At 53.9% G+C, this 14,287-nt stretch overlaps 1 protein-coding gene across 3 annotated transcripts; it reads right to left on the bottom strand.

Annotated features, from left to right (window-relative positions):
- Positions 1-393: 393 nt before the first annotated feature.
- On the bottom strand, positions 394-13,761 carry LOC694530 (synaptotagmin-15). Of its 3 annotated transcripts, none has more exons than XM_077946416.1 (8): positions 13,138-13,387; positions 11,949-12,151; positions 11,291-11,433; positions 10,143-10,438; positions 8,416-8,586; positions 7,703-7,823; positions 6,547-6,726; positions 394-4,774 (listed from the first exon to the last, which is right to left on the bottom strand). In XM_077946416.1, the coding sequence occupies exons 2-8, from the start codon at positions 12,020-12,022 to the stop codon at positions 4,632-4,634; spliced, it is 1,128 nt and encodes a 375-aa protein (XP_077802542.1). In that variant the 5' UTR covers positions 12,023-12,151; positions 13,138-13,387; the 3' UTR covers positions 394-4,631. The 3 variants fall into 3 exon arrangements, with proteins under 3 accessions (XP_077802542.1, XP_001083207.3, XP_077802541.1); XM_001083207.5 differs by having other exon boundaries at positions 11,949-12,156; positions 13,138-13,320; XM_077946415.1 differs by lacking the exon at positions 11,949-12,151 and having other exon boundaries at positions 13,138-13,761.
- Between the last annotated feature and the right edge of the window lie 526 nt (positions 13,762-14,287).

Below are 14,287 nucleotides of genomic sequence, written 5' to 3'. Positions count from 1 at the left end.
TCGTTAGGTGTAAAATATATGTGGAATTAAAATGAGTAATAATAATACACATGCAAGAGTAGAATGGAGGTAAATACAGATTGAGTATTGTGAGGTCATAGTTTTGTCTGGGAAACAATAAAAAGTAAAATTTGTATTAGATTATAATAATGTACAGAAGTTGTAATCTGTGGAGGAAACCACTAAAGAAATTGTAAAATAATGTGTAAGTAGCAACCAGTGGTAAGGGGGAAATGGAATTTAAAAAAAAAATCTGAAAGAAAGCAATACAAAAGAAAAAAATAAAAACAAAAATGGGTAAGACAAATGGAAACAAATAGATGGTATTTATGAACACAGCTATATCAGTAATTACAATAAATGTAAATTCACAAAATCCACAAAAGACAAAAATTGACAGACTTGATTAAAACAACTGTATTCAAGAGACATGATATCATTATAAGAACATTAAAAATTCAAAAATAAGGGGAAAAGTGAAAAAAATACCATTGTGAGTGGTAGAAAAAGCCATTTCACATAATAAAGGGTTCACTCTACCAGAAAATGTCAATTTTAAATGGGTATGAGCCTAATAACACAGCCTCCAAATGCATAAAACAAAAATTAACAAAACTCAAAGGAGAAATAAACAAATTCATAATAATAGTGGCAGGCTTTAGTGTATCTCAGTAATTTACAGGAAAACAGACAAAAATGTCAGTAAAGATGTAGATAATTTGACCAACCTGATTAACAAACTTGGCCCAGTTGAAATACGCGTAACCCCTGCACACCACTGCAGAATTGCACATTCTTTCAAGTGCAGGAACATTATGATAAGAATATTATAGGAAAGTCTGTCATAAACATAGCTGCAAAAATCCTGAGAAATATAACAGCAAGTTAATCTAAATTTTATGTATTTATTTATTTACTTATTTTATTTTTGGAGACAGAGTCTCGCTTTGTTATCCAGGCTGGAGTGCAGTGGCATGAACATGACTCACTTCAGCCTTAACCTCCTGGGCTTAAGCAATACTCCTGCCCCAGCCCTCCAAGTAGCTGGGACAGCAGGTGTGTGACACCACACCTGGCTAATTTTTGTGGTTTTTGTAGAGACCGAGTTTCACCACGTTGGTCTCAAATTCCTGAGCTTGGGTAATTTACTTCCCTTGGCCTTCCAAAATGCTGGGATAATAGATGTGAGCCACTGTGCCCAACTTAAACCTAAATTTTATTTTATTTTATGGCCATGTTCCCTCTAATAAATCTAAATTTTAAATAAATAAGTCCAACTATTATTGTGTTTATGTGTATAAAACTGCATATACACACAAACGCATACATACCCTGCTGGTTTCTATTACAAGAATGTACATTTGGTTGACATTCAACAGTCAATTAGTATAAGTCATCACATCCAAAGAATAAAGGAGAAAAATAAAATTATTTCAAAAGGTGCAGAATAAGTATTTGAGAGAAATTTAACCTCATTTGTGATTTTTTAAAAAAATCTTTTTAACAGCTTGAGAATATATGTTCATAAGTATATTAAAAATCCTATAGCAACTATCAAACTTCATGGTGAATATTGACAACTCTCCCCATGCCCCACCCAGCACCCCTGAGATTGAGGATGAGACAAGAATAATATCCACTATCACTACTTAATAGTCAGCATTTGCTGGAGGTCCTAGTCACTGCAATTTGCATACCAATGTTAAATCTTGCAACCTTGCTGAATTTATCAGCTCTAGTTTTTTGTGTGTGGATTCCTTAAGATTTTCCATAGACAAGATTATGTCATGTGCAGATATCGTTTTACTTCTTCCTTTATGATCCGGATCCCTTTTATTTCTTTTTGTTGTCCTATTGCTCAGCCACTGCAGTTTGGCAAGAGATAAATAAGGCATACAGATTAAGAAAGGAAGAAATAAAACTGTCATTCACAGATGACGTGATTATACAAAAATAATCTGCAAATTATTGTAATTTAAATGAATTACACAAGGCCACTCACTGGATAACAAGGTCAACATAGTTTTGTAGCAACAGAATCTGTAGATACTAGCCATAAACAAATATAAAATGCCTAAGAATAGATCTATTGAAGGATGTGCAAGAACACTTTACTGAAAACCACAAAAATAGTTCTAAGAAATATACAAAAGACTTAAAGAAGTGAAGAGATATACCGTGTTAGTGAATAGGAAGACTGAAGATTTTAACCATGTCAAATGGCCCCCAAACTGTTCTACATGATCAATTAAATCCAATCAAATTCTAGCACTTTATTTTGTGGAAATTGACTAGCTGATTCTAAAGTGTTTTATGAAACTGTAAAGGGCTTCTTTCTTCTGGAGTTGCCTTGTGGACAGGATTTGAAACAACCCAGGCCAGGTCTCTCTGGTCCACGGGAAGCACGCATATGCTTTTTGCTCTGACTACGTCTGTAGAGAACAGCCCAAACAACCACCTCCTCCCCCTCAGAGCAGGGAGCCTGCCAGTCTCTTGCCATTTAGATTTTTCAGGGATGAGTCAGAGATACCAGTCTACTCCGTCCTGCAGAAAAGGATACTTATCAACTTTTCCAAGTGGGCCCTAGAAAAGTCACTGCTAGTCAGAAATCTCAGCTTGGAATGTGGGGGTGGCTGGCATCTATTGGGATGTCAGATGAAACACAAACAGTTCCACTGTAGTAGCCTGCTCTGTAAACATACAGAGAACCCCTATTATGTGTGTGCTATGAAGCTATTAGAAACTACAGCTTTGTGGACTACTTCGAAAATGTGCAAGTGGGCTGGGCATGGTGGTTTACGCCTGTAATCCCAGCACTTTGGGAGGCCCAGGTGGGTGGATCATGAGGTCAGGAGATCGAGACCTTCCTGGCTAACGTAGTGAAACCCCATCTCTACTTAAAAATACAAAAAATTAGCCGGGCATGGTGGTGGACGCCTGTAGTCCCAGCTACTTGGGAGGCTGAGGCAGCAGAATGACGTAAGTAAACCTGGGAGGCGGCGCTTGCAGTGAGCCTAGATCATGCCACTGCACTCCAGCTTGGGCAACAGAGCGAGACTCCGTCTCAAAAAAAAAAAAGAAAGAAAGAAAAAAGAAAGAAAATGTGCAAGTGAAATAAGTGACAAAAAGCAAACACAAGATATTCTGTCCATATGAACCACTGCCAGGCGACTCTTGTATTTGTAGATTGACAGAAACTGGAGGTGAAGTTAAAGAGGTACAAACTCAGTATAACATTCATTGCCTCTTTTGCTAAAGTTGTTTCACTGCGTAAGAAAAAGATACTGTCAGGCTGGGTGCAGTGACTCAAGCCTGTAATCCCAGCACTTTGGGAGGTGAGGTGGGTGGACCACCTGAGGGCGGGAATTTGAGACCAGCCTGGCCAACATGGTAAAATTCCGTCTCTACTAAAAATAAAAAAATTAGCCAGGCATGGTGGCGGGCACCAGTAATCCCAGCTACTTGGGAGGCTGAGGCAGGAGAATCACTTGAACCTGGGAGGCGGAGGTTGCAGTGAGCGGAGATCACGCCATTGCACTCCAGCCTGGGTGACAAGAGGGAAACCCCATCTCAAAAAAATAAAATAAAAAAAGAAAAAGAAGGAAAAAAAGAGAAAGAGATACTGGTTCCATGTTCTGTTCCAGTTATGCAAAACAACGTGTTGACGTGCAGGCTGCACAGTGCCAGGTGCAAATACACACTGCCTGTTACGGTAACTGTGACAAGCACAAGGGCTGCCCACTAGCTTGAGTGCAACTTCTGGGGAATTGATGGGAGTGATTTATGGGTACTTCCTTCTTAACAAATTTTACATCAATACTGCAACACAACAATCTCAGCCCTGTGGGCTATACCATAGCCACATGCTTTCACCATTTCCTGCGCAAAGGGAGAGCCCAGGAACTGAATGCTGTTAATCAGGGAGAGCGTAGAAACAGCAGCAGAACAGCTGGAGAACCAGGGCTGTGTGGTTTTGGACTGTGGGGAGGGTGGGCCACGGGCAGACTTGACACAATGTGGTAGGGCATTTGACACAGCCCCGTGGAGGACCTAATGCTTGGGGAGGCCCTCACCCAGCACAGTGAGCCATGTCGACACTTGGTGCCTGAGCGTGCTGCTCACAGCACTCTCCCTGTGATTTTCCCCATAGCAGTATGTTTTTTCTGCTGGGCAGAAGGCAGAGAAACCCTAGCTGAAAAAGCAGCGAGGGTCATCGACTGCATGAACACATCATCAGCTTTTCCCGATGGAGCACCCACGTTTACCCTGCACATCCATTCAGCAGGTAGAGCTGGGTCATCCCTAAACAGGATCTTTCTTCTGAGCACCTGAGATTCTGGTCCAAATTAGGGCTGTGAGGACCAGGAGCCGGGATTCTGAACCCAGGCAGCCCCGCGGGTAAGGAGGAGGGAGTGTGTCGCAAGGCTGTATGGCCAGAGCTGCTGACTGGGCCGGGGCTTCTTTGTCCCCTCTTCTCTCCTGCACATCAGCACTCACGTTCTCCTGGCTCGGGCTGGCCTGGCAGCTCAGGGAGCTGTTGGATGAAACGTCCATGCTTGCGGCTGTGACCGTCACGTGCAACTGCGAGGACGGTCGGCTCCCAAAGCGGAACCGCGGTGCTGGGCGAAGGGTCAGGGCTCCGTGATGCGGCAGAGCGCGTGCCAGCGCTTCACTAGCTCCTTGGGCTTGCTGAGCATCTCGTCCCAGTGCTCCAGCTCTCTGCCACGGGTGTACATGTAGGGGCCCACCACCACTCGGCCCAGCTGCTGGCTCTCTGCAGGGGAGGGAGAGCACCGGTGTGTTCCTGAGCACAGAAGTCACGTCCCCAGTGACCTCCCTTCCTCCCTCCTCCTCCCCAGGAGGAAGTAGTAACTTCCCTCCTCTCTGAGTGGGAACTGACAGCCCCCAAAGGGGCCCTGCCTTTGCTCTGCTGCTGGAAGGGCTGCTTCTCTCCCTGGGAGATTGGGAGGAAGGAGAGCCCTGAAAGAGACTCTCTCTTTGAGGGCCACCAGCTCTGCCCCACACCCTTCTGTAGGGTCATATTAAGTCTACCTTATGCCAAAGAACTGAGGGAGGAAAGAGCCCCTCTAGAAAGAAGGCCTCAGCCGGCCGTCAGAGAGTAAGTACATTCAGCAGTAACGTTCACTGGCCACCATGGAGAAGGGTCTTAAGTCCAGGCCATTTGGCCAGCCGTGGCCTGATGGCTGTGTTTCCCCAGAGTGGCAGTGGGTGCTGCGGTGTGGGGTAGTGTGGGAGAGCTGGCTGACAGAACTCGCCCAGAACCCCAAAGGCTCATCTAGAGGGCACGAGGAAGCTCAGAGCACCAGGTCCCTGGGCTAGTGGCAGCCCTGCTCCCTCCCACTCTCTCGGGTGATTTGCTCCAGGAGGGGGCAGCAGAGGCCATTGCTTAACCTCTTTATTTTTTCTTTTCTTTCTTTCTTTTCTTTTCTTTTCTTTTCTTTTCTTTTCTTTTTTTTTTTTTTTTTTTTTTGACAGAGTCTCGCTCTGTCGACAGGCTGGAGTGCAGTGGCACAATCTTGGCTCACTGCAACCTCTGCCTCACGGGTTCAAGCGATTCTCCTGCCTCAGCCTCCCGAGTAGTTGGGACTATAGGCATGCACCACCACACCCAGCTAACTTTTGTATTTTTAGTAGAGACGGAATTTTGCCATGTTGGCCAGGATGGTCTTGATCTCTTGACTTCGTGATCCACTCCTCTCAGTCTCCCAAAGTGCTAGGATTATAGGCATGCACCACCGTGTCCAGCCAACGTCTTTCTTTCTTTTTTTGAGACGGAGTCTCATTCTGTCGCCTAGGCTGGAGTGCAGTGGTGTATCTTGGCTCACTGAAACCTCTGCCTCCCGGGTTCATGCCATTTTCCTGCCTTAGCCTCCTGAGTAGCTGGGACTACAGGCGCCTGCCACCACACCTAGCTAATTTTTTGTATTTTTAGTAGAGACGGGGTTTCACCGTGTTAGCCAGGATGGTCTCGATCTCCTGACCTCGTGATCTGCCTACCTCGGCCTCCCAGAGGGCTGGGATTACAGGCGTGAGCCACTGTGCCCGGTCCTTTTTTTTTGGACAGATTCAGCAGCCTCGCCTCCTGGGTTCAAGAGATCCTCCCGCCTCAGCCTCCCAAGTGGCTGGGATTACAAGCACGTGCCACCATGCCCAGCTAATTACTGTATTTTTAGTAGAGACAGGAGTTTCACCGTGTTGGCCAGGCTGGTCTTGAACTCCTGAGCTCAAGTGATCCACCCGCCTTGGCCTCCTCCCAAGGTGCTGGGATTACAGACGTAAGCCACCATGTTAACCTGTTTCTAGGGTGCCACAGACAAAGCTCAACCGAACTAAAGCTGGGCATGAAACCCAGGCCTCCTGCTGGCAAGCTGTGTGTCCTTGGGCAAGTATTTCAGCCTCTCTGAGCACTACTTTCCTTAACCAGGGAGGGAGCACGTACAGCTCCTTCCGAGGTTCCCCTGCCTGAACACTCGGCAGCCCCTTGTGGTCCCCGTCCCAGCAGCCCGGGGTAGGGCGCGGTCTTACTGTCCCCTTCCGCGTTCTGCACCACGGTCAGGCTGAGGCTAGCGGTATCCAGCTCGGTGGCATCGGCCTTGAAGCTGAAGGTCTCATTGTACACAGGATTGATGGAGCCCAGCACAGCTGAAGTCTTCTTGCACTTGACAAACTTGTTGTGGTTCATCAGAGACACTTTGACAAACACACCTGGGGAACAGTGAGCACTAGTGGGCTGGCAGAGGCGGGCGGGAGCCGAGCCCCTGCCTGTGGGAGGTCCGGCAAGGAGGGCACGTGCCCAAGCTAGGTGCCAGGGCCCCACCTCTCACACAGTGCTGCGGCCCCGCGGGCGTGACCAGAGGAAGCCGGCTGAGTGCACTGCCCTGCAGCCTAGGCGGGGCTCCACTCCCTTCCTTTTCCTTCCTCTTTGCATCAAGAAAGTACCCACGGCTCCGGCAGGCCCTGGTTTACCAGAGCCTGGCACCACATGCCTGTCCCTCCCTGTTGGGGGGCTGCTCACGGGGTCCCCAGGCTCCCTGGGGCCCCTTAAACACCTTGTATAGAGAGTTAAGATTTGGTGTGTGAGGGTCAGAGTCACAGTGGAAGGTCTGGATCCTGCCTGGCTTACGGTGACCCCAGACGTGAACACAAACAGGTGACTGATCGCCACCACCTCACTGGGGTGCGTGGGATGTGTGGGGTGAGCCCAAATGGGGTGGGATGTGTGGGGTGAGCCAAGGCCTCCCCTCCTGCAGCTCCTGTGTTCTGGGGGGCCAAGCATCAGTGCCCATGGAGCGGGGGGCCCTTCCCCTGGGGGGAGGGAGGTGCGGGCCTCACCCTGGAGGAACTGGACCCACGTGGGAAGGTGGAGGTGGAGGCAGACAGGACAGTTCAAAGAGCCAAGACGCTGCCTCGGGAAACAGCAGGGGCAGGGCCTGGTATTGTGGTCGGGTTAGAACCCTTAGTGGGGGAGGCCGAGGAGATGCAGCTTTGGGTTCAACATAGGAAGAGGCTTCCTGCACCAGAACTGTCTACTGAGGGAGAGCATGTCTTGTGAGGTAGTGAGCACTCCGTGATAGGGTGTATGCAAGCAGAAACTGGATGGTCAGGGGGGAGGTTGGACTGCAGCCCCGGGCTGTAAGCTCAGTGGGCGGGACCTTCCCCAGGAGGAAAGGGAGGAACTCACTGACAATGCCTCTGTCCTCCTGGAGCCGGAGGCCCTTGGCACGCAGCACAACCACCGTCAGGCGGCTCAGGTAGTCGTTGTAGCTGAGGCAGAACTGGAGGTCGCCAAACTCCGAGGGGGGCTGGGGAGGCCAAGGTGGAAGCACACCACGCTGTTACTCCGGCAGGTGCTGAAGGGGTCAGAGAACCCCCAGAGAGCTTCCCGCTTCCTCCCAGCTGTCCATGCGACACACTCACATGGTCCCCTTTGAATTCCACTGCCATTTTAAGGACGGGGCAACTGTGGTCTGGAGAGTTTAAGGGGCTTGTGCAGTCCTGTGGACCAGAGCTAAGGAGTCACACCCAGGTCTGAGCCAGCTGGGGCCTTCCCGGGGGTGGTGGGCTGGGAGAAACATTTCCCTGGGCTGGACCATTTGTGCTGTCACCTCGCACAGCTGTCTGACCTAGATGGGAATCCAAATGTGGATATTTCAGGTTGCTCCAGGGAGTCTGATGGCCAGTGTGACAACAAGACCTCAAGCAGCCCCTCCCTGCCCAGGGGCAGGTCTGTTCCCCTCTGTCCCATGCTGCTCAGGGCCTAGGCCCTCCTCCCTGAGTCACTGTTATAGGGTGGTATGCGGGATGCTGAGGGCTGACGCTGCCAGCAGGTGCTGGACCCTGTGCACACCTGCCGGCTGATGCTCAGTGGCACAGGCATAGTAACCTCGACCTTACCTCCAGGCTCTCGGCCTCCAGGTCTCTCCAGATGACACGCCGGCAGTCCCCCGCCAGGGTCTCATTCTTCAAGGGGAACAGCACCTGGCCCAGGAGCTGGTGCTTCCTCTGCCTGTCCACGTGGTAGACGGAGAACTTCAGCACCCTCTGGGTGACGGTCTTGCTGGACACCTAGGGGAGACAAGGACACCAGCCAGGGTCAGGAGTGGTGGTAGGGGATGGGATGGTGTGACTCGTTAGTCTGGACATGAGTGCTTTTGAGAACGGGTGTCTCAACCAGGGGCCCACACCCCAAACCTAGGCATTTTCAGGGGACCCTTCTTAGCAGCAGAGCTGTGTACCCCTGGAAAGTGGGGGTAGGTGCCAGGACCTTGCTATGCAGAGTGTGGTCCGAGGACCTGCAGCGTCCGTCCACCACCACCTGGAGCCCTGTTAGAAATGCAGGATCTTGGGCCCCAGCCCAGACCCATGAATTGGAATCTGCCGTTTAACCGGAGCACCGAGTGACACGGCTGCATGGTGAACGTGGCCCCACCACCACCCAGCGCTGTAGCAAAGGCCCAGGAGCCCGGGCACCGGCCTGTCTCTGCTGTCAGAGCTGGGCATACCAGTCCTCCCCTCCCTGAGATTTGGCCTCCTTGCCTGTGAAATGGGGGTCATGGGTCTTCCTCTCTGGTTGTAAAATCCCAATCACAGTGTCTGACCTACAGCAGATGGCCCATTAATATTGATTTTCTTCTCTTTCCCCTTCTCCCTTTCCCCCTTCCCTCTGGAGGCACAGAGGGACTGGATTGAGTTGGGGCGAGATAGAGTGGGTAAGTGATGAGCCAAGAAAAATTATCCTGCAAGCACGATGTGTCGCACGTCAGCAAGGCTGCAGCCTTGGATTCTGACGTCTGGAGAAGAGTGATTCACCTCTGAATTCTCACAGCCCTGGCCTCAGAAAGACGGCCCGGGACCAGGTCTGAGGGCACCCCTCTTCCCAGCTCTCAGCCAGGGCGGAAGGCACAAGTGATGGCCCTGGCCTCAGCAGTCACACTGCTCCTGAAAGCTGACTGGCTGCACCTCACCTCTTGGCTAGCTTGCCACCCAGCTCTTGAGAACATGTTTGTCCAAGGCCTTTTGGCAGGTCTCGATGGCTACTTCCCCAAGGGCCCCCAGTCACCTGCTAAGGCTCCCAGGCCCCTGTGAAACTGGCTCGGTGCCCCAACAGCCTCTCCACTTCCAGAGCCTGAGCCAGCCAGCCCAAAGTGCAGCAAGGCACCACACCTACCCTGGAAGGGTACTTGGGCCCCCGCGCTGGCCTCTTATAGCACAGGAAGCTCCTGCACTCACGCTAAGGCCCGTCTTTTGCCCTCCTTGGATAAACTTGCCAGAAACCCCATACTGCTCCACGCCTTTGGGATAATTCCCTGAGCCCCATAGGCCAGGGCCTGGCATTCAGTAGTTGCTCTAAAATTGTGTTTTCACCCACTCTCCTCCAGGCAGTCAGGACAGGGGAGCCCAGGCCTCTGGTCACTACTCAGCAAGTCTCTCCCCTGCCCCTCTATCAGGGATCGGCTCCAATAGGCCTTAACCTAGCAGGCTAGGTAAAGCAGAGCTGATGGCATCAAGGGTCCCGGGGGCTGCAGGGCCCTGGCTGGTACAGGAGGCTCAGGTCTCCTGCAGGTCTGCACCTTCCCAGCAGCGCGGAGGGCACCAGACCCTGCCTTCTCCAGAGGCTGTACCTGGAAGATGAAGTGCTCGTCAAACTGCGGGTTGGAGGTTTTGCGTTTGGTCTTGGACTGGAGGAAGCGCCGCTCATCGGGCAGCAGGTAGAGCTTCACCAGGGGGCTGCAGGTCTCGGAGGGGGCTTGCAGGTGCCGTGCCTTGATCAAGCCTACCAGCAGCCGCTCAGCCTCCTGCTCGTATTCCACCGAGAACCACAGCCGCCCCAGGCAGCCAGCAGGGAAGTCCGTCTCACTTTTGTCCTCTGGGAACTTGTACAGCTCTGGGTTGATAGCCCCTACCATACATGCATCTCCTATAACAGAGGATGGGAAGGCTGACAGGCCAGAGGAAGGCAAGGCAGGGGCATGGCAGACAGTGGCAAGTTCTGGGCACCCACCCCATCCTGGCCCATCCCTCTCTGCTAAGCCTCAGCTAGCCTGACCACACCTACCCCACTCTCCTCATCAGGCTAAACACATCCCCTCTCTCTGGTGCAGCTCCTCCAGGAAACCTCTCAGCATGAAGGCATTGCATGGCCAGGCTGGGGATCCTAGTAGAGTCCTGCCTCCTGGGATTGGCCCCCATCCCTGGAGGTCAGGACCTGTTTCAAGGACACAGTGCCCATCACCTGGCCTGGCCCCCTTCCATGGTGTCTAGGGCATGACTCAGTGATAAAGCATTGCCTTTCTTCTTCCTCTTCAAATTAGAAAGGCCAAAGTGATTATTGGGTGGTTCCTGGGATGGTCTTTTGGTAGATCTTCAGGGCAAAGAGGTGGCAGAAAGCTGTGCTTGCAGCCCCTACCTTTCTGTCCTCTTGTTCATCACCCTAGAGTGGGAGCCAGCACAAGTTCTGTATACGGCATGCCTGGGTTCCAATCCCAGTCTGTTGCTTACAGCCTGTTTGTGACTATGTAAAATGGGGTGATAATTCCTTCCCCCCAGAGTCATGGTGAGGTCTCACTCCAAATCAGCACCCAAGGCCATATCTCACCTTCATGGGGTGCAGCAAGCACTTCATAAATGAAAGCACCCAGAAATAGTGGTCCCTGGGCAACCCTGTCATCCCTGGCTGGTTCAGGTTGTGTTCCGGAGCCAAGCTGGTGAAAGCAGATGAGGCCACCTGAGCAGACCCTGACCTCTGGGTGGCCCTGGCAGGGACACTCACCAAGGCCGCCACTAGGGGTGTGAGGCAGAAGCTCTGATGCCGGGCAGGAGTCCCATGGGGCATGGGTCCACTCTCCGCTGTGCAGGGGCACCAAATCTCGGCCTTGAAGGGAAGGGGGCACCACGAATGGCACATCTGGTGGCCTGTCCAGAGTTAGGGAGACAATATGTAGGTGGCAAGTGAATGGTGTGGTCTTAGAGTGCTCAGCCAACATGGCTGAGCACCAGGGGCTAGAGGAAGAAAAGCCATCGGGAGCCAGGAGGAGGCCAGGGCACCATTTTCTGGGCCCATATCAGGCAACACACACACACACACAACACACACACACAACACACACACACACACAGCAGTGGGATTTGGAGAAGGAACACAGCCCCTGACAGTGTCAGCCAGTCTGGGTTTGAATTCCTGTTCTGCCACTTCCTAATCGTGTTCTCTGGACCTGTTGCTTATGTGCACTAAGCCTCAGTTCCCTCACCTGGAACACGGATTTCATAACGCCTGCCTAATAGCTGATGTGAGGTTTCTGGGGTTTCTTTGTGATAGCTCCCAGCACCGAAGCAGCATAGAAGAGGCACCCCCATAAACAGAACTTTCCTTTTCGACCCCACCCTGAGGGAAATTCCAGGGGCCCACTTGGCCCCACATCCTGCCTCACCTGCTCAGTTGGGTCCTAGCATGCGGCTGGCAGGGCCTGTCCTGCTGCCCACTGGAGGCGGCTGCGCTGGCCATGGCTGGTGTCCCAGGCAGCTCCTCATAGGTGAGGGTGGCACAGAACCTTCTCCACAGACAGCAGCTTGCCCCGATCAACAGCAGCAGCAGCAGCAGCCCCCCGATGGTGCCCCCAATCACCAGGGCCAGCTGCTCTGGGGGCAGAGACCACCAGTGCTGTGATGCCTGCCTGGGAAAGCCACTCTCCCTCACAGCCCCGGCCTGCTGGGGCAGAACTGGGGCAGCAACCCTGCCTCTGGGTTTGATCTCAGGAGTGATAGGAGCAGGTCTGCGGGGGAGGGGTTCCAGGAGGGGTGCTGCTGGCTGGGTTCCGCCAGCTCTCAGAGGAGAAGCTGTTTACCCCAGGGTCTCAGGGCCCTGGGCAGAACCTTCTGGTTTTCCTTGGAAAACAGCTGGCCCTGCCCTTGGGATTCTGGCTTAAAGAAGCCATTTCCTTGCGCTTCCGAGTAGAAATCAAACCTGCCCTCACCAGAACCTCCATATCCCCTGGGCTCCTGTTGAGGCCAGCAGGGGAGCTGGGGTGTGGACGCAGTCAGTAAAGGAAAGCCCTGAAAGGTACCTTCCTCCCGGTCTGCAATCAGACATCTACCCTCTGGGGCCCTGGAACCTGCTACAAGGCTGGGCTCTTCTCTAACACCCTCTCCCTTCCCTAGCCCTCTATTAAGGTGAGCATGCTCTTAGGGGAGTTGGTGGGAGGCGGTGGACGGGGTGGGGAGGAGGAGGGGGCAAGGCCCGTTTGTTGCTGGCCCTCACATGTCCTCATTTGGGGGACCCAGGAGGCTTCGCCCCAGGGGTGCTCAGACGCTGGGTTCCAACCCCTGGGGCCTGGGGCGGGCCAAAAATGTGGCTCCCTTAGGGTGACGTGCGGCCGCGGGGCATCCCGGTCTCAGGGATCTGGACTGGGTAGGGTGGTAAGAAGGCTGGACCCCCGACACCTCCTAAGCCGCAACTGACCGCGAGGAGCGGGCCTCAGCTTCCACTCCATCCCAGCGCCCCTCCAGGAGCGCTCCGAGGCTGGGCAGGGCAGGCGATGCGCCCCAGCGCGGGGCGGAGGCAAGTGCTGGAAGGGTCGCAGAGGGGCCGGGGCCGGGCTGGGGAGGGCGAGGCTCGCTTACCCGCCATGGGGTTGCTCCCGCAGGCTGGTCTCTCCGGTCTGGGCGGCTGGGGCTGGGCTGCCAGGGCGGCTCTTAAAGCGCAGTGGGGCGCCGTCGGGCGGGCGCGGGGGCGGTCCGTGGTGGCGCTGGTGCCTAGCTGCGGCGCGGGGAGCCGCGCAGTGCACAGCAGGGGCAGGGACCCAGCGCCCCGAGGCCGCAGCCCCGCCCCAGCCCAGCCCTGGCCCAGGCCCAGGCCCGGAGGTGGAGGGGCGCAGAGGAGACCGTGAGCTCCCGGAAACCCCAGGGCTCCGGCCAGGGCGGGTCCCGGACACCAGTGCCAGGGGCGTCCGGGGTTCCCTGTGGCTTGGGGCAGGGTGGGGTGAGAGGACCACCCCCATCCCAGAGAGCAGAGCTACAACCACCGCGTCTGACACAGGGCTCCGCGCCTGACCCCTCACACCTGGTAGCCAGGACTGAGCCCCCTTCCTGCCAGATCCTCCGCAAGCCGAGGCCCCTCCAGGCGCAGCTCCAACCCCGGCTCGAGGGAGCCTTCCCAGATCCCAGATCCCCGGGCGGAGTGTCCGCGCGGGTCCCGGGCCCCAGCGCTGCCCGCCTGACGGCCTTGCGCAGGGCTGCGGCGCTCGCTCACCCGTTCTCTCTAAACCGCGAGAGGTCGAGAGCAAGATTCTGGAGCGGGTTCCAGAAGCTCCTGGGTTCCAACTCAGGCTCCTCACTCTCCGGCCCTGTGATTTGGGACAACTTAACGTCCGCACTCTGGATTCAGTTTTCTCAATTGTGTTAATGTCTGTGAGGGTCTCTCGTAAGGGCGGTTGGCCTGCCGGTGACTTACGAAGTGTGAAAGGAACACTTAGAGCGGAGGAGCGGGGAGGCCCAACCCCTGTTACGGTGGTTATCGGATGGAGGCTAGCGTCTCCTGGGTCCCCTCTGTACCCCCAGCGCCTGTTATTATGGTGATTATTAGAATGCAGGGCCCGTGCCCACGAGTCCAGGATGGCGAACGCGCCTTGCGGGAAAAGCGGGAGTAAGGTCGCTGCGCGTCCTCTCTGGTCACCCTGCGGCGCGCCCTGGCCGCACCCCTATGGTTCCCCCGCGGAGGCTCTGGTGGGGAGCGTCTGAGACCTCGAGGCGTCTGAGTGGGGACCGAAAGGAG

Source organism: Macaca mulatta, chromosome 9, assembly GCF_049350105.2.
Source record: "Macaca mulatta isolate MMU2019108-1 chromosome 9, T2T-MMU8v2.0, whole genome shotgun sequence".
In the NCBI taxonomy this organism is placed as follows: domain Eukaryota; kingdom Metazoa; phylum Chordata; class Mammalia; order Primates; family Cercopithecidae; genus Macaca; species Macaca mulatta.
The sequence above is the reverse complement of the archived record's forward strand: the minus strand, read 5'-3'. Positions and strand labels throughout refer to the sequence as shown.